The 25,066-nt window shown below is 34.6% G+C and overlaps 1 protein-coding gene across 1 annotated transcript; it reads left to right on the top strand.

The window, feature by feature from the left end:
• The first annotated feature begins 342 nt into the window (after positions 1 to 342).
• On the top strand, positions 343 to 24,586 carry LOC130243128 (chloride channel protein 1-like). The gene is given in 20 exon segments (XM_056475189.1): positions 343 to 351; positions 447 to 524; positions 1,411 to 1,479; positions 1,481 to 1,490; positions 5,358 to 5,483; positions 8,049 to 8,133; positions 8,324 to 8,425; positions 8,604 to 8,688; positions 10,446 to 10,601; positions 10,980 to 11,049; positions 13,106 to 13,216; positions 13,353 to 13,566; positions 13,767 to 13,900; positions 16,138 to 16,319; positions 16,636 to 16,717; positions 17,496 to 17,572; positions 19,168 to 19,212; positions 19,344 to 19,448; positions 22,880 to 22,966; positions 23,062 to 24,586. Coding segments are annotated over 20 exon segments (2,187 nt in total). The 3' UTR covers positions 23,422 to 24,586.
• Positions 24,587 to 25,066: the final 480 nt, after the last annotated feature.

Genomic DNA, 25,066 nt, shown 5'->3' with positions numbered 1-25,066 from the left:
AGCTCAAACATCAAACAAAATCAACTAGTGACAGCTCAATCAATGACACCCTAATCAGATAGACAGACAGACAGACAGACAGACAGACAGACAGACAGACAGACAGATAGATAGATAGATAGATAGATAGATAGATAGATAGATAGATAGATAGATAGATAGATAGATAGATAGATAGATAGATAGATAGATAGATAGATAGATAGAGATAGATAGACAGATAGATAGATAGATAGATTATAATTCATAGAAGAGGTGGTTTATTATTATTTTTATCCTTTTTGGGAGACTGACAGCTGAAGAGCTGTATTGTGTGTTTTATGTTCCATGTCTTAAGTTTTTATGGTATTGGTTACTTTTTTACTATATGTGATTCTTGTGTTGTATTATCCAATGAATGAGGACTCTTGACTGAAAAAACAAATCTATTTCTGTTAAATCCTCAGGGTCCTTTTGTGCATATTGCCAGTATATGTGCAGCAGTGCTGAGCAGGGTCATGTCAATCTTCACCGGTGTGTATGAGGTAAAAATCCCTGTGAGCTTGTTTGGTGTGTGTAGCAGAAGTGTGTGAGTTACTCTTCAGAAGCTGTTGACCTTATTACTGATCTTGGATAATGTTACCGCACATACATTCCCACTCCACACCATCAGGGGGGTGTTCATGCTTTTGAGAACTTTACTTGCAATAATATTAGGTTGCTTGCATGTACGCATGTGTGTAATGTTTAAGAACTTTAAGAAATTCTAAAGTAATACTAATTGCACATTCTTTTCCTTTCATTCCCTCTACTTGTCCCTGTCTCATTGTCTCTACCACCTCATTATTAATAGTGATGGGAATTTGGCATGTGTTTTGAATATGTGTCATGATGTTGTTTTAAACAACCACCCCCCCAAACAATCCCCCCCCCCCCAATTCACCCAGAATAGTGCCCATGTTCAGGAACTGCTGGTGTGTGCCTGTGCAGTAGGAGTGGCCACCTGTTTCGCTGCCCCCAGTGGGAGGCAAGTCATGCCGACTTATACCAAGCATGCACTGCATTTTACTATGTTCATCTCTTTTTATTGCATTTATGCTCAGTTAATGTGTGTAAGCTAGTATCTGAGTTTGCCATTTTAAATAAATCCAAACGATTGTTTATTCACCTAATCCTTTTGTTTTTTCCATTTTCCCTTCTCTTTATTAATTATTCCCTTTATTTCTCCCTCTATTGGACTCTGCTTTTTCCCGATTTTTTTTCTTGATCTTTTCTTCTATTTTATTTCCTCACATGCAATGTACCTGCTGACATTCTAATTGATTCTTCTCTTTACATTCCTTTGTCTTCCTCCCCTCAAACACACCCATTCTCCTGTTTGCTTTTACCTTAAACTCCCTCTTTCTCTCTCTTCTCTCTTGGTGTCAGTAGAACCCATATGGTTACTCAGACATACTGACAGTAGGATGTGCTGTTGGGGTGGGCTGCTGTTTTGGGACTTCCCCTTGGAGGTAAAAATCTCCCCTTCTTTCTCTTCCCATTGATTTTTTCTTCTGTCTCCTTCAGCTTGATGCCTGCCGAATAATTAACCTCATCAACACTTCACAGTTAAAAGCACCCATGTGTTATGAATTCATATGCTGTGCATGTTTTATGTATCTTAAACAGTGTGTATACTCAGAGGAGAGTGTGATAAAAGAGCATGATAAAACTTTCAAGTACTTTAGAGAGTGCATGCTGATTTCTAAATATGAGTGTGTCAATGGAAATTATTTTGAGTTTGTATACGTCTCCAAAGGAAAAAGAAATAGTATGATCTTAGATTCCATAAAGAAAAATAAAAACATTGATACGTTTGTTTCTCCCAAAAAAGTATTTTCCCACTATGATGATAATATTAACTACTGTTTTATTACTCACTTTTTTAGTTTCAGAAGTATTTTCCACTAGAGATTTTAGAATCTTCATTAAACATTTTAAAGGGCACCTATTTTACCCCTCTTTCAAGATTAAATATAAGTCTTTTGTGTCTCCAGAGTGGTTCTATAAAGTTTTTGCTCAAAATAGCCATCGTATTATTTAGAATAACTTTCTGAATATGGAAGATTTGATCTGTTAGAACACTGTAGCTGTTTTTGTTGCCTGTATCTTTAATGCAAATGAGCTGGTTCTTACCCATCATTCCCATGTGCGTGTCAGAGCCATAGAGATCTCTCTCTCTCTATTGCTCTGATGATTTAAAATAAATAAATAAATAAATAAATAAATAAATAAATAAATAAATAAATAGTGCATAACAAGAACAATAGCATACAAAAATTGAGGAATACAATACTTTTTTTTACATCAAAGGAACAAATCCATAAAGAATAAAAAAAAAAAAAAAAAAATCAAATTACAGGGGATATATAAAAGACATTTGCATAAGAAAATGATTCTAAAATTGCATACATCCTAATAGCTTTTATGTTTTTAATGTCTTTTAGGGTTTCTATATAATGCTTAAAATCAATTTTAAACAAATAAATGTTAAGTTTATCACTGGACTATTTTTGTTTGTGTACATAATACTTCCCATATATAATCAGTAAATTAATAAACAAATTTTGCTCCAAAGATTTATTATTATTATTATTATTATTATTATTCAGCATTAAGGGTAACGCATTACAAGTAACGTGAGTTACATAATAATATTACTTTTCTAAGTAACAAATTAAGTAACGTATTGAAATTGAAAATAAGAAAATAAGTGCATTAAAAATAAGTAATACTTTTTAAGTTACTATCTAAATACTTTTTTGATATATCTATATCTATCTATCTATCTATCTATCTATCTATCTATCTATCTATCTATCTATCTATCTATCTATCTATCTATCTATATAAGTATATATACACACATACATACAGTTGAAGTCAGAAATATTAGCCTCCCTTTAAATGTTTTTTTTTTTTTTTTTTTAATAATTTCCAAATGATCTTTAACAAAGCAAGGAAATGTTCACAGTATGTCTGATATTTTTCTTTTGTAGAAAATATTTTTTGTTTTATTTTGGCTAGAATAAAAGCAGTTTTTAATTAAAAAAAAAAACATTTTAAGGTCAAAATTATTAGCCCCTTTAAGCTATATATATTTTTGATAGTCGACAGAACAAACCATCGTTACAATAACTTGCCTTATTACCCTAACCTGCCTAGTTAACCTAATTAACCTAGTTAAGCCTTTAAATTCAATTCATCTTTATTTGTATAGCGGTTTTACAATGTAGATTGTGTCAAGCAGCTTAACATAGAAGATTAAAGTAAATTTAAACTGTGTCAGTCCAGTTTTCAGAGTTTACGTACAGTTTAGTTCAGTTTAGTGTGATTGAATTTTCACTGCTGAAACTCCAAACACAGAAGAGAAAATCCATCGATGCGCAGCTCCACAAGTCCCGAACATGCAAATATCATGCTCTCCACTTTTCCATAACCACTGACGCAGCTGCTCAGGATACAGCCTTGTCCAGGATTATGGAAACCTCTGGAATATAAAAACAGACTAATAGAAGCACAGATGCCGTTCAAGTTATGTCTTTTGGGAAGTGTTCCCGGCAAGTGTCCCCTGTCACTTAAGCTGTATATAAGTATCTTGAAAAATAACTAGTCAAATATTATTTACTGTCATCATGGCAAAGATAAAACTAAATCACTTATTAGAAGTGAGTCATAAAACTATTATGCTTAGAAAAATCTTCTCTCCGTTAAACGGAAATTCAGGAAAATAATGAACAGGGCGGCTAATAATTCAAGGCGGCTAATAATTCAGATTCCAACTGTATATACGCAGATGTATAGCTCTGGGGTCAGGAAGTTCTTCGATAACATTATTTAACATAAAAAAAATGTACGTGTTTTTTTAAAGATAAATATAGGTGTAGGTTATACAGCGTGTATTTATTTGCAGAGCTCCTCTATTAAACAAAGAAAGAAAAAAAAAACAAGTTCTTAAAGAGATCAAACCTCAGCCAGGTAGTGAAAAGTAACTTTAATGGTTCTTACCATTAAAAAGTAACTAAGTAACGCAACTATTTTTTTTTTGAGGGGGGGGGGGTAACTCAATATTGTAATACATTACTTTCAAAAGTAACTTTCCCCAAACCTGTTATTATTATTATTATTATTATTATTATTATTATTATTATTATTATTATTATTATTATTATTATTATTATTATTATTATTATATGTCAAAAAAATATCTTTACAAGAAAAGTTAAATATAAGATATTCAACATCAAACCAAAAAACTGTTGTTTTTTTTTATCTTTCTTTAATTCACAAAAAGTGCATACAGATTCCATGTCTCTAAAAAGATTTTACCAACTTGTTTCACTGGAAAAATTAAATGAATTTGTTTATATGTCACTTCTTTAACTTTATTGGTAAGACAGTATTTACTAGGTCAATTCCAAACTTTTTTTCATTTAATCTGCTCAAATAAGGAATTCCAAAAAGGTTTGCATTTAGGCAACAATTTCGTTCAAAAAACCTTTTTTTTAAACTATTGCACTGATGTGTGTAGCCTTCATCTGCTGTGTCTCACGTAGATAAACAGCACAGTGAGAGACAAGAATGAAGCAAATCTCCCTTACTACAGTAAGAACATTCCCAAATGGTTATTTGACGTATTTGCTGTGGAGTTAATTCAAGCCTTTCTGCAACAATGAGTCACACACAATGTCGTTACAAAGTTTTCGCACATATACCCTGCTGTATAGATATCCGTTATGTTAATGTACAAAATAAACCTGATTTAAGTCCACAAACTGGGATTGAAGCATATTCTTTTATAATTATATTGACATGCGGCTCCAGGTGATAAATTACAAAGCAATTTTACAGACTTTTCTTTATTACAAACATCCACTGTTTTTTTTTTTTTATTAAACTTATAAAACTCATTGTTGAGGTGCAGATGATCCCAGAGAGCTAAACAGATCTTTTAATCCCAGTTGCTTTGTGCAAGTCCTATCTTGTTGATATCATTATACGCATCATCATACGTATCATATGTGCCCTTTAAAACTTTAACTAAATGAGCCAGCTGTTTGAAAGTATTTGAAAATCTGACAAAAATGCAAATGTGACTGCTGTAATGAGAGAATGAAAGAAATACAATCCCATTAGACTTAAAGGTCTATTTCTTTAATGTAAGGTCTATTACTGTTAATGGTGGTTTGTTTGTGCATACTGTCATTCCAGTTTATTTATTAAGTATTTACTCTTGTTACCATTTTCCTATTTTCAACTGTGTTTTCTCTCTAATTTGCTTTCTAAGCGTTAACTTTCTGTTTTTAATCTTTTTTATTCATGCTTTCTCTGTCTCTCAGGTGTGTTGTTCAGTATTGAGGTCACATCGACTTACTTCGCTGTGAGGAATTACTGGAGAGGATATTTTGCTGCAACATTCAGTGCCTTTATATTCCGAGTACTGTCAGTGTGGAACAAAGACTCTGGTGAGACACACATACGCACACGCAGGCAGATATAATAATGATTAATACATGAATTTCACAATATATGTCAAGCTGTCCACTGCTGACTGGTCTTTATAAATGAAACACATTTGATAGACCAAGTTGTTCCAAATATGCTGATGTAAAATCCTACAGCACTGGGTGTATTTTGTATATTTCAGACATACTGTCAGTCTGTATATTAGTTGTGGGAATTTTTAGTATCTCTTTTTGCAGGTTACATCATTAAAACAGTGGAGGAATGAGTCTTTTTATTTAGCAGTGAAACTCTACTGCTGTGTGTTCAGGGTTCCCATGGACTGTTTGATGTATGTAAAAGTTCAAAGAGGCAGTGTGCTGGGTGTGAGGGGTCCAGAGTGATTTTAGGGCTGCCAAAATCACTCTGGACCCCTCACACCCAGCACACTGCCTCTTTGAACTTTTACTTTCTGGTCGACGCTACAGAGCACTGCGCACCAGAACAGCCCGACACAGAAACAGTTTCTTCCCTCAGGCAATCCATCTCATGAACACTTGATGATAATAATTGTGGAACCAACATCACTACTGCTATACACTTTTATACACGTATACACTTATTTAACAACACACTTTACATGCCAATTTGCACATAACAGCTGCACATATAACATTGTATATAGTAATAAACACGTACATACACTTGTCAATTTGTATATTTGCATTCACTACTTACTTGTATTTTTTTTAAAGAGCCCATATTATACATGAAATAGGGTCATATTTAGGTTGTAAGGGTCTCCAACAACAGTCTAATATGCATGCAAGGTCAAAAAACACTTTGATGGTCTTATAATCTGCATTTATTTTTACCTAATTATCCCAGCGAATCCCATATGAATCGTTCAGCGATTCATTTGTTCCCAAACCCCTCCTCAGCGCGAAGCTAATCTGCGCTGATTGGACCGATGACAGCCTGCTGCGATTGGTCGACACGGACAAGGCTTCAGCGCGAGAGTGAAATGCCCAGCTGCTAATCTACAATATAAAAGTAGTCACAGTGCATACACGCTTCATAGTGGATTTTGGCTGCCAGTGGGTGAATGTAAACACAGACGATGGACTAGAAAATACTGACGACTAACTATTTTATTGAGCAAAAAGTCCAAGAACTGGCGAGGAGGTCACAGTCTTCTTGCTCTTTTCACACACACACACACACACACGCACACACACACACACACACACACACACACACACACAGGGCCTGCGCGTCCATAGAGGACCGGCTGAATAGAGAGGGCGCGGCGCGGCGCTCAGTTATATCCGCGAATACCCGTGCGTTACACACACAAGGAGACACACACACACAGAGGGCCGGCGCGTCCATAGAGGAGCGGCAGAATAGAGAGGGCGCGGCGCGGCGCTCAGTTATATCCGCGAATACCTGTGCGTTACACACACGAGGAGACACAGACACACACACACACAGGGCCGGCGCGTCCATAGAGGAGCGGCGCTCAGTTATATCCGCGAATACCCGTGCGTTACACACACGAGGAGACAATAATATTGAGCTGAAATATTTTGAAACTTGAGCGTTGCATGTGTGTAAACAGCTGACGATCCGTAATCAAAGCGGCACGCGTCGCGTTTTCAACGTGGCTTTACACGCGATATGAGAATATAAAGAGTTAACCTGATACAGCACACGCAGTTACAAGTAACAAAACACAACTAAATACATAATTTGCAAGCTAGAGTAAACGAGGCAATAATTTTAATCGCACTTACTTACACTTGTGAAATGGGGGTAGAAACTGATCCATGATGCATTGATCCATGTTCTGACAGTCTATACTGATCCTTCCTTTAACAAACTGAAGAAGTCTTCTTTGAAAGCATATAGTTTTCAGAAGCACTCAGAACTGCTCAAGGCTGGGCTATATTGCTGATGTTTCATTTCATCTTTGATTAGACTGTCCATAATATCCATCTGCACAGCGTGACTTCATTCGACCGGTGTCTGTGTGTGTCTCTGTGTGTGTGTGAGACTTTTTTTTCTGTTAGTGGGCGGGGCCGCAGGTTTCAAATCTCCCGGGCTTGCGCGCCCAACTACTTGTGTTTCGTAGCTGCGTCATCGCGAAACACCTAATGACTCGTTATCAAGACGACTCGTTTGAAGCACTATGAGTCGACTCTTTTATAGATGAATCAATAGTTTGAAACACTGTACACTTACAGATTTAAGCCTTAGCTGGATATTTCACTTCACTTAGAGCTGTGTGACACACTACATGGAAGGGCATTTTCAAAAACCCATAATATGGGCTCTTTAATATATTTATTATCTGTTTTTTGTCCTGTCTCTGTAATGCTGTTGCTCTGTCACGAAAACAAATTCCTCGTATGTGTGAACATACCTGGCAATAAAGCTCTTTCTGATTCTGATTCTGATATCACTGTCTTCATGTTAATTAGTCTTTCATTCAGTCTTCATGTTTGAAATATCATGTTTGAATGTGTAGAACAACAGTGCTTTAATATGCATCAACATGACTGATACATCTGTTTTTTCCCCCACAGTCACAATAACAGCACTGTTTCGTACAAATTTCCGTATGGATTTTCCCTTCGACCTGCAGGAGCTGCCAGCTTTTGCAATAATCGGGTGTGTAGATTAGTGTGTGCCGACATGCATGAAAATTTATTATGCATATTACACCCATAACCAAAAACTTATGTAGCATTGTTTTGTTCTGTAGTTGATATGTTTCTAAATTTTGTGTGTGTGTGTGTGTGTGTGTGTGTGTGTGTGTGTGTGTTTGCGTGCGTGTGTGTGTGTGTGTGTGTGTGTGTAGGATCTCATGTGGGTTTCTAGGGGCGTTCTTTGTCTATCTGAACAGACAAGTTGTTCTGATCATGAGGAGGCCAACAGCTCTAACACGCTTTCTCACGAAACAGCAAGTCACCAATCACATAAACCTACATATATTGTATTATTAATAGTTTTAATTTTATTTAGTAATTCTGCAATTTTGCTTATATTCCAAATGGCATTAAAATTACATTTGTAACTTCACAAATCATGATAACTTACAGCAGTAATTTATTTTGCCTATGTGTGTTTGTTTGCTGTAGCCGTCTGATTTACCCTGGTGCCGTGACACTAATCATAGCTTCCTTCACATTTCCTCCTGGTTTTGGACAGTTCATGGCTGGAGAGGTGTGTATTCTCTTTCATGTGAAGTAAATCTAAAACAATATCTATAAAGAAAGTTTTAACAAGCATAACTAATTTAGAAGGCTTTTATTTTCTATAGAGTTTTATTTTTATTTTTATTTTGCAGGAGCCAGTTTTAAAAACATTTGAAAGGTACTGAATTATTTGGGTTTTAGGTGTACTCAATAAACCTTTCCAGTTTGTTCACCTAGTATTTTTTTTTCTACTGACGTTGAGTTTGTATACAATACTTTACTTTGAACTTGTATGTGTGTGTGTGTGTGTGTGTGTGTGTGTGTGTGTGTGTGTGTGTGTGTATATAGCCACACTATACAGTATTTATGTGATCTCTTATTTAGTTCATGTCTACCACAAATTGTATTTGGTCCTCTGCAATGACTCAATCCATAAATAATAAACTGTGAAAATGTCTGTTATTTAAAAAAAAAAGAAAACTGTAAAAATGCTGCAATATTTTTTTTTACCTGGTTACAGTTTTTTACATATATAGTTGAGGGTAAAATTATTAGACCTCCTGTATTCTTTTACAAATATTTTTCAAATTATATTTCAAAGCAGGGAAATTCAGACATTTTCAAAAAAGGACAGAATTTGTCTTATTTGTCTTATTTGTTTTGTTTTGGCTGAAAAAAAAGCAGCTTTAATTAATTTATATATTTCTTTAAAAGCATTTCAAGTTCAATATTATTAGCCCCATTAAGAAATATTGTTTTTCAATTTCAATTTGGTTTAATTAACCATAGTTAAGTTTTTAAATTGCACTTTAAGCTGAATATGAGTATCTTAAAGAATATCTAGTAAAATATTATGTTCTGTCATTATTGCATGATTTAACAGGACAGCTAATATGTTTGACTGACACAGTAGCAGTAGTCAATAATTAAAGTAAATCAAACCCTTTTGTCAAAGTTCTCTTACATTTTTAGATCAACTCCATTCTTGTTTTAGGATGATTTTATTTTCTTTGTTTTAATCAACTTCAAATGTTGATTACTGTATATGTAAATATTTAGGTGTGTGTCCTTATATGTACATTGTGTACGGAAAGTGTTCACACCCCCTTAAATCTTTCACTCTTTGTTATAGTGCAGCCATAAGATCATATTGCTAAAATCATTTAAGTTCCTTTTTTCCCTCATTAATGTACGAACAGCACCCCATATTGACAGAAAATTTTTGCAGATTTATTAAGAAAGAAAACAAGAAAAACTGAAATACCACATGATCCTAAGTATTTAGACACTTTGCTTAGTATTTAGCAGAAGTACCCTTTTGATCTTTAACAGCCATGAGTCTTTTTGGAAAAGATGCAACAAATTCCCTCCATGACAGTTTTTTTGTTATTTTGTTGACACTACTATGTTTTTTCTCATAGGTTATGTGCATACAGTTTAATATAACATCTAATGTTGATAATGTTTATTATAATGTTATTTTAGTGTCATGTGTTATGTTGGTGAGTAGTTATTTGAGTGCCTTCTACATATTAGTATGTTTTTCTTCTTGTGGAAAAGTTGTGATTTTCTCATCACCACCTGCTTTTTTGGTGTTATTTTCTGTGAATAACAAAGGTACAATGTAGATATTAATACTTTAGAAGGTTGGTATATTAACATAGATTAATGCAGTGCAATATGGTAGTTTACTGTAAATTTAGAAATATCAGTACCGTACATTAAACAGCACATTTGTGCTAATCATGGCTGCCACTTTTTTTACAGTATTTTTTTTTTACACAGCTGATGCCCAGAGAGTGCATTAATTCACTATTTGATAACTACACTTGGACAAAGATCTGGGGTTCACCAGTCCCTCCTGGATTAGGTCGATCTGCTGCCTGGCTTCACCCACAAGTCAGCGTCTTTGTCATCCTTCTCCTCTTCTTTGTCATGAAGGTGCTCATTTTTTACTACACACTATGAATAATTTATTAAGCATTAGCAAATAGTTAATTAATCATTTGTAATCACCTAAATAACCATTAGGCATTAACTCTACATTAATAGACATTAGTAAGCTGTTTATATAAAATTTGTAAGCACATGTATATACAGTACATTGTTAATGATTAATTTTTATTAGTAAATCATTGCATTATTTACAAAGCATACAGCATTTGTAGTTATTGTTATGAACTGCTTACTAATGTCTATTAATGTAGACTTAATGCTTTACAAATGTTAAAATAACTATTTGTTAATGCTTAACAAATGAGTCAGTGTACAGTTATTATAAAATGTAACTTTTGCTTTTCCTGTCTTGTTCACACATAGTTCTGGATGTCTGCAGTCTCTACAACAATGCCAGTTCCTTCTGGAGCTTTCATGCCTGTTTTTATATTGGGTCAGTCATACCTTTTTTCCATTTCATTTTATTTTTTGAAAAGTAGGAATTAATTTTAATCACTATATTGGTCACAATTAATTGGCAACTTAGTATTCTTACAAGAAATCTCTTTAAAGGCTTAGTTAAATCCAAACTAAAATTATATTATTAAAGGGGTAGTTCACCTAAAAATGATAATTCTGTCATTATTTGCTCACCTTTTACTTGTCAAACCTGTTTGAGTTTTTTTATTCTGTTGAACACAAAGGGCCCTATCATTCTCCCGGCACAATAAGGTGCAAGACGTGTTTGCCGCAATGTGTTGCTATTTTCAGACCAGCAAACAGTAATTTTCCCATTTTGCGCCTTGTTGTTTAAATAACAAATCTATTTGCGCCACAAATCCATTTGCACACACTCATAGGTGTGTCGGTCTAGAAAAGAGGTGTGTTAAGGTGCATTGTTGGCACATTGCTATTTTGAGGAACTAAAATAGACTGCAATAGACCAGCTGAAAGCAGGTGTAAAGTCCAGCACAGAGTGCATTAGTTGTGTGCCTTAAACGCTTACAAACTGCTTAATACACACAGGATGTACAGCAATATGCAAATATCTTTACAAATAAAAAAATAAAGTAATAAAGTATTACAAAATTATTATTTTCTACATAAATATAAAAACCACTGGCTCCATGCCTTCTTCATCTCAGGGGCTTTTTTTCAGTTTATTCATGACAATTTGCTTTTGTATAATATTATTAGTAGTAGTAGTATTTAATATATGCATATTTATATTTGTTTTTATTAAAAACAAGCTTTGATTGAACAAGCTTTGGAAACAAGATTTATCCACCTCTCAGGTTTTGGACCATATGGGGCATAGGACGTGTGTTTGGATATAACTTTTTTGACATCACTTTGTAAATATTGTTCATTTATTCATTTGCTGGAAATTTAAACAGAATTTAGATATAGTTTTGAAACAAATCTTTGTGCTTAACAAACAAAATTGAATAAGTATAATTGAATAAGGCTAATGGGTGTCTTCAGCGGAATGCGTACAACACTGTTTCCTTATCCACGAAAAAGAGAAAGATTCCGATTGGAGGAGGTTCGTTCTTTATCTTTTTATCTATTTATATTTTACCTTTTATGTGAAGCTGCTTTGACACAATCTACATTGTATAAGCGCTATACAAATAAAGGTGAATTGAATTGAATTGAATTGAATTTATCCTCATGCTGCAGTCTGTTTAACTGTTTTCTCCCTAGTGAAGTGTTCAGTTTCTTTACTTACAAAGTCCACCATGTAAATAGCAAATGTGCCATGGCGCGATGCAACTGACTCTTAAAGGGAATGGGAGATGAGACTCTGATTGGTTTATGCTCAAAAACACACCCATAACTCATTAAGAGAGTAAGCACAATCCTGTTAGAACATGCTCCGTGGCACAAACCATATTTCCCTGTCCTTAAAATAGCAAAAGTAGATTCGGACATGCCCTTAATGCTTTTGCGCCAAGCGCTTTAGACTTTGCACCTAGATCATTAAAATAAAGCCCATAGGAGCATATTTTGAAGAAAGCTGAATACCTTTATCTCACTTCACAATTTCTTGCGGTGTGGGAATACATTTCCAAATAAGACACATTAGTCGTCGATAACTCTGGTGTAATTTGAACGGGTGGTCTTAATTCACTTCCGTTGACTTGTTTTCAAAATATCTTCTTTTTCTAGTTCAAATGTAATCATAGAAAACTAAATAAATAAATAAATAAAATTGACTTAAAATATGCACTGTTTTATGTATTATTTAGTGGTTCTTAAACCATCATGCCAGAATGAGTGTACTTCAAGGTGACACCTGCCTCAAATTGTAAAACTGGCTTTTAGTTGGCTTAATTTTATTACACAAAATTATTGAAACCAATTTGAATGTGTTTTGATGGCTTTTAAAAGGTACTCACATTATAAAGTAATCTTTCCAAAAACAGATGATTATAAATAAAACGATAAAATAATTACATGACTGATAATTGATTGCAATAATATGATAAGATTTCTGAAACAAGCAGGAGCAGCATTCGGCCGTTTGGTGGGTGAGATCATGGCTACACTTTTCCCCAATGGAATTCTGTTTGATGGGATTGTCTATCAAATCCTTCCTGGAGGCTATGCAGTGATAGGTCTGCAAATATTCTACCTTCTAGCTAATCCTTTACACCATTCTTTTGTTTTTAATTTTTTTGTTTTAAAATGTTATTCTTTTTATTTGCTTTCTCTTTCATTTTAACAACATTTAACCCACATTTGTTTGTGTAGGGGCAGCAGCCATGACAGGAGCAGTCACTCATACTGTTTCAACAGCAGTGATCTGTTTCGAGCTGACAGGCCAAATCTCACACATCCTACCCATGATGGTTGCAGTGATTCTCGCCAACATGGTAGCCCAGGGTCTACAGCCTTCTCTTTATGACTCCATCATTCAGGTCAAAAAGCTGCCATATCTTCCAGAGCTCAGCATTGGTCACATCAGGTACCATTAGCAGAGATCTGGAAACTGACATATTAAGATATAATATTGGATCTGAATTAGTGATAGTGGCTTTCACCTTCTTTCTCTTCAATCTATATCATTTTCTTTGGGGTTTATTTGATGATTTTGCTCTTTGTGTAAAAAATGATGAACAGACACTAATAGCCTTTTGATATTTCTCTCTTGTTTTTCTATGACAGTAAATATAATATCTTTGTGGAGGACATCATGGTGAAGAAAATAAAGTTTCTGTCACCTCAGTCCACTTATAGAGAGCTGAAAGATCTCCTGGAGTCCTCGTCTCTTAAAACCATCCCGCTCATTGATTCCAAAGGTCAGTGTTGGAAACAATCCACTTTCAATTCACTTATTTCATATTGCAAAGTTTATTTTCTATTAATTTCAGACTAGAATGTGTTCTATTCAGTATGATGAAACAAAACATTGCGTGAAAAAGTATGAAAATTCAAACATACACATTTTTTTTTTGCATTCATTGATACATATTTTGGACATTATATAATAAAATTAAAGTCACATTTACTGTAATTAGTACAAAAAAAATCTAGTTACATAAGAACGTTTATTGTGTGTGAGATGTTTAATGATAAGTAGTCAAAATGTACATACTGTAAGTTAATTCTACATTATTATCCATTAACTATATTGTAATTTGGAGACATAGTCACAATAATTAGTCAAATTTCAACATAAATTACACCGTGAGAAATACACTACCAGACAAAAAGGTATCAAGTCTTTTGTGCTGCCCATTACATTACAAACCACAGAAGAGGGCAAATTTTTCAGCAGGATAGCACTCCTTCTCATAATTCAGCCTCCACATCAAAGTTCCTGAAAGCAAAAAAGGTGAAGATGATTCAGGATTGGCCAACCCAGTTACCAGACATAAACAATATAAAGCATGTCTGAGGTAACACGGAGGAGAAGGCATTGAAGATGAATCCAAAGAATCTTCTATATATCTCAGGAGCGCTATATTGTTAGACCACCCATTCAAATTACACCAGAGTTATCTAATGCGTCTTATTCGGAAATGTATTCCCGCACCGCAAGAAATTGTACAGCTGGAATGCAGACTTCTACACTGAAACAGTCGAAGCAAATGTGTCGAAGCTTCCAAATTTCTCCTCAGTGACACCTAGTGGTAATTTTTAATGTATTGCTCTGGAACAGCTTCAGCAAAGAAACAGCAAATTGAGTTAAGCAAATTGAGGTAACGTTACAGGTTGTAAAGGCCCATCTATTTTTCCTATGACGGAACTAACAGCATGGGTGAAGGTTAAATGCATGTAAGCCTTTTAGCACATGTGAAAAGAAATATTTTTATTCATTAAGATTTATTTTAATTTGTTTCCAACTCCGAATTTTAATCTGACTCCAATTTATAATAATTTTAGATTTATCTAATTCAAGCTGATTACCTTATAGGTTGTGATTCGGTCTAATTTAGATTGATTAACCTAATAAATCCTTATTCTCAAGTAATGGTTCATCATTTACCCGAAGTCGCTTAGAGTCAGTATGCTGGCCAGTTACATCTGCTCACGGACACATCCTCGCCAGTTCCGAGTCTTAGCCGATAAGCTAATTTCCTTTAAGTAATAATAGGCCCCATGCTTGCTCATACTTAAAGGAAGTTTGGTTTAGCCCCCTAGATTATATTATACTAAGTCAGTGATTGTCAGAAATCATCAGGTCTCTAATGCTGTGCCCATGCTCCATCCATTGATCCTGAATGTATGACAAATCCTGGTCGTAGGCTGCGGAAACATCAGCCTAAACAATCTACTAGATTTAAATGATTTCAGGAGATATTAGAGTTAAACAAGAATTTTACATTTATTTGTCAGGCAAAGATTTTCTATTCCAATTCACATAATTAAACAAAATAAGGTTCTCTTACAAGGTTCTTATAACGTGTTTGGTTGACATCCAAATGAACACTTTGTGAATAAATATGTCTTTTTTTTGTCATAAAAAAAGTAACAGTATTAAAATACATCAAGTCATAATTTCTGAGTCTATGTACAAGCTTTAACCAAACTTTAATTTTTCAGCACAGTTAGTCAAACGGAGATTTGCCAGGCCTCGAAACATTTCTAAAAATGACAGATGCTTTGAATTGCATTAGTCAGGTGACCCGGTGTTTCAAAACACTGTAGTCATGTGACCTGGGTATTTCGAATCTCCTTAGTCACATGACCTGTGTGTTTCGAATCATGCTTCGGTGCAGTGTTTGGAAAAACTTGGACTTTGGGATATCGACACTGTCAAAACATTAGTTTCACGTCAGCCATCCCTACTCAGAGGCTATTATGGTATTACTGTATGTGTTGTTAGCTGCTGATTCAGTACTGAGCCTGCAACTATCATGTATGACAGAATGTGACCAACCACCATCATGAATTACTGAAAATGCTTCTTAAAATGTCCTGGAACATAATTTTTTTAAAAGAATGGGAACCCTGCTAATAGTGTTTATTTAATCTTTTGTCCTCTGACAAAATTCAATTGCTGAAACAATATCAAATTTCTCCCCATGCACAGAAACGATGATTCTGTTGGGTTCCATTGAAAGATGTGAACTTCAGGCTGCCCTTGATTGGTGGCTGTCGGCTGAGAGGCGGGTTTATAACCGAGGTGGGGGAATGGCCAGCCTAGTGTCTGAGGGCAGCTGGGAGTCCTTTATCTTTGTGGATGAGGAGGTTGGAGAAGAGAATGGAGACAAGGTTAGTACATCTCTAAATGTATTCACACACACACACACACACACACACACACACACACGCACACACACACACACACACACACACGCACACACACACACACACACACACGCACGCACACACACACACACACACACACATCGTTGTTTGTAGACATTGTTCTCATTTTTTGTTTTGCTCAGGGGTTTATGTGAAATTCTCTGATTTCACAGCAATAAGCTAAGATCTATATGACAAATATATGTTCTCTACTGAGAATGAAGCAAATTATATACATCATTTTGTACTTCTCTCAGACTTTTATTGAAATTATTTACAGGGTAACCCGGTCTCTGAAGAGTGTAATGGCCCACTAGGGTCATCTAAAACCACAGACATCTCCACTAATCACACGACATCTGGTGAGTTTATATGTACATTGGTACTTGGCAACAAGTTGTTAAAGGGCACCTATTATGAAAATCAACTCTTGGAAGCTGTTTGGACAGAACTGTCTGTAGGTACAGTGTGTCCACAGGCATATTGGAGTGATATAAACACAAGTCACTTTTTAAAAATTTTCCTTTAAAATAGGATCCAAATCCCTCCTGTTTTGAGGCCGACCGCAACGTGACGTAGGAGTGCAGTTTTCCCTGCCCACCGAATTGATTGACAGTTGTGTATTAACATGTCTCTATAGTAATATGTATAAACATATCCACAAGACAGGACTGTGATCGTCTGCACCTCAGTAATGAGTTTTACAAGTTTAAAATTTTTTAAAAACAGTGCATGTTTGTAATAAAGTCAGTAAAATCGAAAGGTAATTCATTACCACAGCCGCATGTCGGTACAATTATAAAAGATGAGAATTCAATCTCGGTTTGTGGGTAATAAATCAAGTTTATTTTGTACATTTAACATAACCAATATCTATACAGCAGTGTATGTTAACAAGTATCCTGTCACATTTGCCGTGCAAAATCAGTGCAAAGTTAAATGCATCAATGGAGATCAATAAAATTGGTGCCCTTTAAAGTTTCTAGATAATCTGCATCCAAATCTATAACAACTCAACATAGAATGTATTCACGCAACCAGTTCTAGCTTATTCTTACCAGCCAAATGTTTACCATTAGAGGATTGAAATATTTTACTGGGTTGTTTAGGCTTATTTATTAGTACTTTCAATCTTAACAGGAGCCTTACAGACCATGAGGAGGACACTTCAACGTCTTTTCTCTTCATCTTCCTCATCAGGGCAGACTAAGCCAGAGGTGTGTGCTTTAACATTATTGTCACTTAAACATAGTAGAACAGCACAAATTAGAGATGTGTCATATTTTGAAGATAAGGGTGGCGTTAATATGAGAGAATGATTTTGAAGCAGTGAATTGGAATAAATAGGACTTCTGTTTGTCAAAATTGTATCTCTAATTTTGTATAGATAAGCACAGTGGTATATACTAATGTGGTGGAATTATTTTAATGCTATTGAGGTTTAATGGATTTAATTCGTCATACTAGGTTGTACACGCAGATAAAATGTTTTTTTTTTACATTTCTGTGTGGAGTTTGCATGTTCTCACTGTGTTCGTGTGGATTTCCTTCGGGTGCTCTGGTTTCCCCCACAGTCCAAAGGCATGCAATATAGGTGAATTGGATTATATTGAACTAAATTGGTTATATTGTATGAGTGTGTGTTTAAATGAAATAGGTGTCCCCAGTTCTGGGTTGCCGCTGGAAGGGCTTCCACTGCATAAAACATATGCCAGAGTGGTTGGTGGTTCATTCCACTGTGGTGACTCCTGATAAGGGAGGACTAAGCTGAAAGAAAATTAATAAATGAATGTCCATTCGTCAAAATCAGGAAAGTCACTTCTATGGGTTAATTTTTAAGATATAAACTCACACTGTGAGATGCAGAGTTGTCATTGTGAGAAATAAAGATGCAGTTACTCAGTTCAATTCAATTCAAATTTATTTGTATAGCGCTTTTCACAGTCATTTTCTTTCCAAAGTTGGCCTGTTTTATTTCTCTTCAGGTCATTGGCTTTCTGGTGATATCCCCAAAGTTGAAATTTTCGACATATAATTTTCCTTTCCCCCTCAGGGAACGAGGGTTACATAGTAACCATTTCATTATGCAGTCAGATGAGTCCAGGTTCACCCTGTTCCAGAGTGATGAGTGCGTTGGAGTAAGACAATTGTTTAATGAAGGGATGCACCCACCATGCCTTGCCTAGCCTAGTGCCTAGCTACAGTACCATACCAGCTTGTTTTGGGCAGTTCTAAGATTTGGCTATGCTGAAGATGGTCAGGTCTAGATTGAACAACATTATGTGCCAAAAAAAATAGGTGAACTGACTACTTGAATATGCTGAATGGCCAGATCATTCCATCAATGAATTGTGAGAGTGACGAGACATTGGTTTTGCCTCCACCAACTCTCCCATGATCAATACAGGATCTAATTAATAATTTAATTCAATTATGGATGGGAATAACTGTTGTGACATTGCAGAAATATATCAAAACAATGTTACAGTGAATGACAAAAGAAATATAAGATGTTCTCACCACAGTAGACATTTTGCGCTTCATAATTTAAAAAATAAAAAATAAAGTGCACACACACAAAATAAAAACTATTAAAAACGGGATCATGTAATGTATCTGCCTAGCCAGTTACCTAGTTGCTTTAAATGATAGATATTTCATTTTAATTTTATCTCTTACCAGCAGAGAGGTGGCATTAAACATAATATATTTTTGGATTTGTTTTGGAGTTTCCACTGTGAATTATGGAATTATCCTTCTAAAATTCACATATTACTTCTGACTCTTTAACTCTGTGCTTTTCTCTTTGTAGAGTCCTGCAGCTCCACCTGTAGTTGATAACATGACTCCTGAAGAGGTAGAGTGATGAACTGATTTATTTCCACTGCAGTTCAGACAGACACACAGACATTAGCACATAAAACGTTTTGTTGTCAATCACTCGCAGTGACTTCATGACCCTGATTATGTTGTATTTGGGGTGTTCAGATCAAAGCCTGGGAAGATAATGAGCTGGATAAGCAGATTGGCATTGATCAGATCCGTGTTGACCCTTCACCTTTTCAGCTGGTGGAGAGAACATCTTTGCATAAGGTAATCCACAATCAGATTAACGTCACATATGAAAATACTGTGTGTTATATTAAGGATTTACTTTTATCTGTATCTGAATGTCAGTCCAAAGCTGTTACAATTCCTTCCTCTCCGGGAAATGTGTTTTTGAATAATAACAACAATAACATTATTATTATTAATATTAATAATAATAATAATAATATTAATAATAATAATAATAATAATATTAATAATAATAATAATAATAATAATAATAATAATAATAATAATAAAATATATATATATAAATAATAATAATAATATAGCTCATTTTATATAGATTTTCTTTTTTATTTATTGTCAATTACATATTACTTTTTTATAAAACTTGATTAAACAGTTGTAAAGGTGCAGTAGGTGATTGAAATGTTCAGAAAGATTTTTTTGTTGCGCTGGTTGAAAGTCTCTTCACATTCCGATAGTACAGATTAAAGTAGATGATCTAAATATATTTATATGTATTTTTATATTATGGGGAAGGCATAAGACTAGACTAAAAAATGTTCATCCATTTAAAAATGGCCAGGCCGACAAATAACTAAATTACGACAGGTAACTCAAACAGTCTGTCAACAAATTTAAATGTACAGCCTGTCACGCAGATAGATAAGTCACTCGTGCGTTTACATGAAGCACGGATCTACAGCTGACAGAGTAAGTAAATCATGTAAACTCAGCAAGCACCAACCTGAACTTCCTTCTAAAAGACCAACGTGGCCTTGTATCCATGAAATGAAAGATGGTTTTTGAAAGGGCTTCCACCAAAAAGGCAGAATCAAAACTTTTCTAAACCCTAAAATAATATTGGAATTACTTTTGTACGCTGGAGAGAAATGACGTTATGCAGTTCAAAACCACGATCTGAAGTATTACTTTTAATACTGGCTGAAGTATTACTTTTAAACAGGTATGTTTTAAAACTATTTTAGTCATGCAAAGCTTATGTAGATTTTGTTCTTGTTTATGGGCACGGAGGTATGTTTCAGCCACTGAAAACATCTGGCGAAAGATTGACTATTTTCAAGTTCATGGAGTACCTTTTACAGCATCGATAATATAGTCAGTTAAATAGACCTAAGCATTCATTTAGTTGTTCAAGTGTAAAAGGAGATGAAAACAAGCGATGTACGAGGATCAGCGACCACAACTGAAAATGAAAAGTAAGTCACTAGTTGTCTTGGTGATACAAGTGTAATGTAAAAATATTGTGGATATTAAAATAATATGTGGACTGGATATTTCTGTTTTTAGCACTCCTTTTTTCTGATCTGATTTTTATTTATTTGAATAACAACACATAAGTAAATAGTGCTATTCTGCCTAACCAGCTTTACTGAGGTGAACTTTGATTTAAATTCACATATTCGTTCATTTTTAAACAGTGACAATCTGTGAGACGCCCCCATGCTAACGCTACTTTGAATATTGGGTCTGAAATAGCATGTAGGTATGACTTCAATGACTAGGTTCATTGACTGTGAACGATGTATTTTATTGTCATTGGCTGATTATATGATTTCATTATTAAAATTTGCAAACAATACTTTTCTGAAATGATGTTATTAAGGAGAAAGTCTGAATGTGCGGATATACAAACAAACTTTACCCCAATGCCAGTTTTGGGGAAATATAATTCCTGCACCTACTGGCCTGACAACATCTACGCTGGACAATGTGTGTGTATCCATAGAGTATTTTTAACATCAGTTCAATTCATCTTTATTTCTATAGCGCTTTTACAATGTAGATTGTGTCAAAGCAGCTTTACATAGAAGATTATAGTGAATTGAAACAGTGTCAGTCCAGTTTTCAGAGTTTAAGTTCAGTTTAGTTTAGTTCAGTATGGTTTCATTTTCGTTGCTGAAAGTTCAAACACTGAAGAGCAAATCCATCGATGTCCTGAACCATGCAAGTCAGTGGTGATAGCGACGAAAGAGATGTTGACTTCACTAATGCAAAGAGATGTTGCTTAATCTAGTTTTAAACTGACAGGGTGTGTCTGCTTCCCGAACTGTGCTATGAAGGCTGTTCCAGAGTTTAGGTGCCAGATATAAGAAGGATCTACCACCTATAGTTGATTTTGATATTTTGGGAATAATCAATTGTCCACAATTAATTGAGGATAGTGGACATGAGGAGTTATAATACACCAGGAGCTCCCTCAAATACTGGGGAGCAAAGCTGTTCAGGGCTTTGTAGGTAGACAATAAAATTAAAAATGTATACAATATTTAACAGCGAGTCAATCCAATGATGAAAGAACTGGAGTAATATGATCATATTTCTTTGTTCAATAAAGCACTCTAGCAGCTGCATTTTGAACTAGCTGAGGTTTGTTAATTAGGCCAGCAGGGCAACTGCCTAGTAACGCAGTACAATAATCTAATCAAGGTGTCATTAAAGCATGAATAAGCTTTTCCGCGTCAGACATTGATAGCATATGTCGAAGTTTGGCAACATTTTTAAGTAGAAAAAATGCAGTTTTACAGATGCTTGAAATCTGGTCTTCAAACGACAGGTTGCTATAAAAAATCACCCCCAAAGATGAGGGCTGAACTGAGAATCCATCAAGGGTTAGACAGTGTTCTAGGTTTTTGCGTGTGAGGCTTTTGTGTTCAATAAGCAAGACCTCAGTTTTATCTGAATTTAACTGGTGAATGACATGTTCTACACTGTAAAAAATAAATCCGTAAAATATACGGTGAAAAAACAGCAGCTGTGGTTGCCAGTACTTTACCGTTAAAAAATACGGTACAAACCGTAAAAGTAATTTCTCATTTTTACGGGAAACTACCGTATTTCATTAATATATAGAGGTAATATGTCTGTATTTTGAATTACCAACATCTACACATCTTTTGTTACACAGTTAGACACGTTAACACCTAAGTAACATAATGAATCAATGCTCATCACAAATAACTTTTTCCACAAGCAGAAAAGTGTATCAGTGTATAGTAGGTGCTCAGTGTCATTCACAGCTACCAAACACCAGTAAAATTAAAGTAATGAAATAAACATTGTTTATCACCATCAGATGTAATATAAATCTCTAATGTACACAACTGATGGGTAAACAGTAAAAGCTATTGTTATGTTTTGTTGTTGTTGGTGTTGTTGTTAATTTAATTCCATAAAAAAGTATTGATTTCCACAGAAATATTTTCCTGAAATATCTGATAATGATTACAATTATTGAAAACCTACTTCTGAAAATGTACCTTTGCCATAACATATTTTTAGTATGCTGAATAACATTTTTTTTAGTATGCTGAAAACAAACAAACAAACAAACAAACAAACAAAACTTTTACTGAATTTTGGATAAAAAAAGGATTCTTTCAAATAACTAAAAAAATGTTATGTACTGGAAGTTTTGAATTATAGAATATTTTGCTTGTTTGTTTCAGACTCACACATTGTTCTCTCTTCTGGGTCTCAGTCATGCATATGTAACCAGTATTGGTAAACTGGTTGGGGTGGTCGCATTAAAGGAGGTAAAGATTTAAAGATCATCTCTCACAATTTACCATACAATATAATTGGTTACATTTTTAGTAAATCATTTGACTTTATTCTCTTTCATTCCCAGCTCCAGAAAGCAATCGAGGGTTCAACACGCAGCGGTGTGCGACTGCGTCCCCCTCTGGCCAGTTTCAGAGACGCAAGACGGAAAACAAAAAAACCTTCTCATTCCCCTTCTATCCCATCCTCTCCCACACAGGACATAGAATTATGGAGTGAGGCAGTTAGAAGAGAAAGTAAAGAGGAGGCTGCTGGCAGTTGTATTCAGACAGTTGAGAAAGAGTGTGAAAATGGCAGAAATATAGTGAGCACCTCTGAGGAGCAGCTGCCTTCCTCTTCTTCTTCCACAGTCCCTCTCTCCTCACTTCATTCTCTGCCTGAAGGAGAGGGCGATGCTGAAAAAGAGAGCGATGAGGAGCCATTGTAAGTCTTTTGTTTATTAAATTCTAAAGTGTAGCCCTCATATGATGCTGCACGATCAGACTTTCTGACTGTCTGGACTGGTATTTCTATTTTCTTTTTTCTAAATGTTTTTATTCAGTTATTTTTCTGTTTTTCTCTCTTTCTATATTTGTACATATGGTATGGACAATCATTTGACACATCACACTAAATGTCTTCCCCATGTTTGCCAATTTGTCATCTTACTTTTGCTACTGTACATGATCTGAGCCTTTACAAATTACTTGTCTTTGTGTAGGCTGTAGTCAGGTTTATTAAACAATACTAAATTATGTTTTATTTCATCTTGCAGATTTTAGGTAGCGTGATTTTTCATTTTTATTTTTTTTACAGTGTAGATGTAAACTTCAAATTAATATTCTAGGTTCTGTACAAGTTCAGTTCAGTCTTGTTATATTGTTGACTAAAACTATTAACCTTTAGTAGTATTAACCAGTATTGGGCATGTTACTTTAAAAAAGTAATAATATATAGTTACTAGTTAGTAATGAAATTACATCATTATAAAAGTAATAATTACTTGAGAAAGTATGTTATGTGTATGGCAAAAACTTGGATGCCCCAATATTATACATGTTGAATGAAATGGACACTAAATTTAATAAATTATTAGTAAATGTTGCACACTATTCTGTACTAATATAATAATGTTGATGTGGGACAATGTGATAGACACCAATCAAATATTTTATATAAAATATTTAAATATATCAATATTTTATTGTAAATGCAATAATTTCTATAGTAGCACATACAGAGTTGAGCAAGCTTGAAAAATGTAGTGAGCTAAGCTATTAGCTATCTACTACTTAAAATGTAGCTTAACTACACTAAAAGCTAGCCCCTGGTAAATGTAGCAAGCTAAGCTAAAAGCATTTTTAAAATGAAGCAACCTAAATCCAAGTCAATCATATCTTAGTGATCAATAAATCTTTCAATAAAACATATGAGGCAAAATAGTTCAGTTCAGTTATTTGCTGTAAACATGCTGTACTAAACAGAGAGACATTATAGTATATAACATCTAAAACAAAAAATCCAATAAAACCAGGTGTTACACATTTAAAATACTATAGTAATTTATAGTAAAGGGAAATATTTAGCAATAAGCATTATATTGTGTGTGTGTGTGTGTGTATATATATATATATATATATATATATATATATATATATATATATACAGAGTGGGCCATTAATACATCTTAATAAAATGGGAATGGTTGGTGATATTAACATCCTGTTTGTGGCATGGCACATTAGTATATGTGAGGGGGCTTGTAAATAACTCATGACAGAATAAAGTTAACAGTTAGCAGTAACGCACCAAAATAAAAACTTTGTTATCGAACACCGTAAAACAGGAAGAAGAAGAAATCATAATTCTCGCCATCATATGGATTTACTTTCATCAGCTAGACACTGGCCTCACAGCTCAGTGAATGTCAGTGCCTTCACTTATTGATCTGTGATCGGTAAATGTAGCTTGTGTGGACGCTACTGCGCTACTTGACTAATAAAATAGCTTCGCTACTGAAAATCTATTTGATTTAGAAAGTAGCGACGCTACCGCCACGCTACTGAGAAAAATAGTTGAGCTAGAAGCGTTAC

The sequence above is a fragment of the Danio aesculapii genome, chromosome 16 (genome assembly GCF_903798145.1).
Source record: "Danio aesculapii chromosome 16, fDanAes4.1, whole genome shotgun sequence".
Taxonomy (NCBI): domain Eukaryota; kingdom Metazoa; phylum Chordata; class Actinopteri; order Cypriniformes; family Danionidae; genus Danio; species Danio aesculapii.
This window is presented reverse-complemented; position numbering and strand designations above follow the sequence as displayed.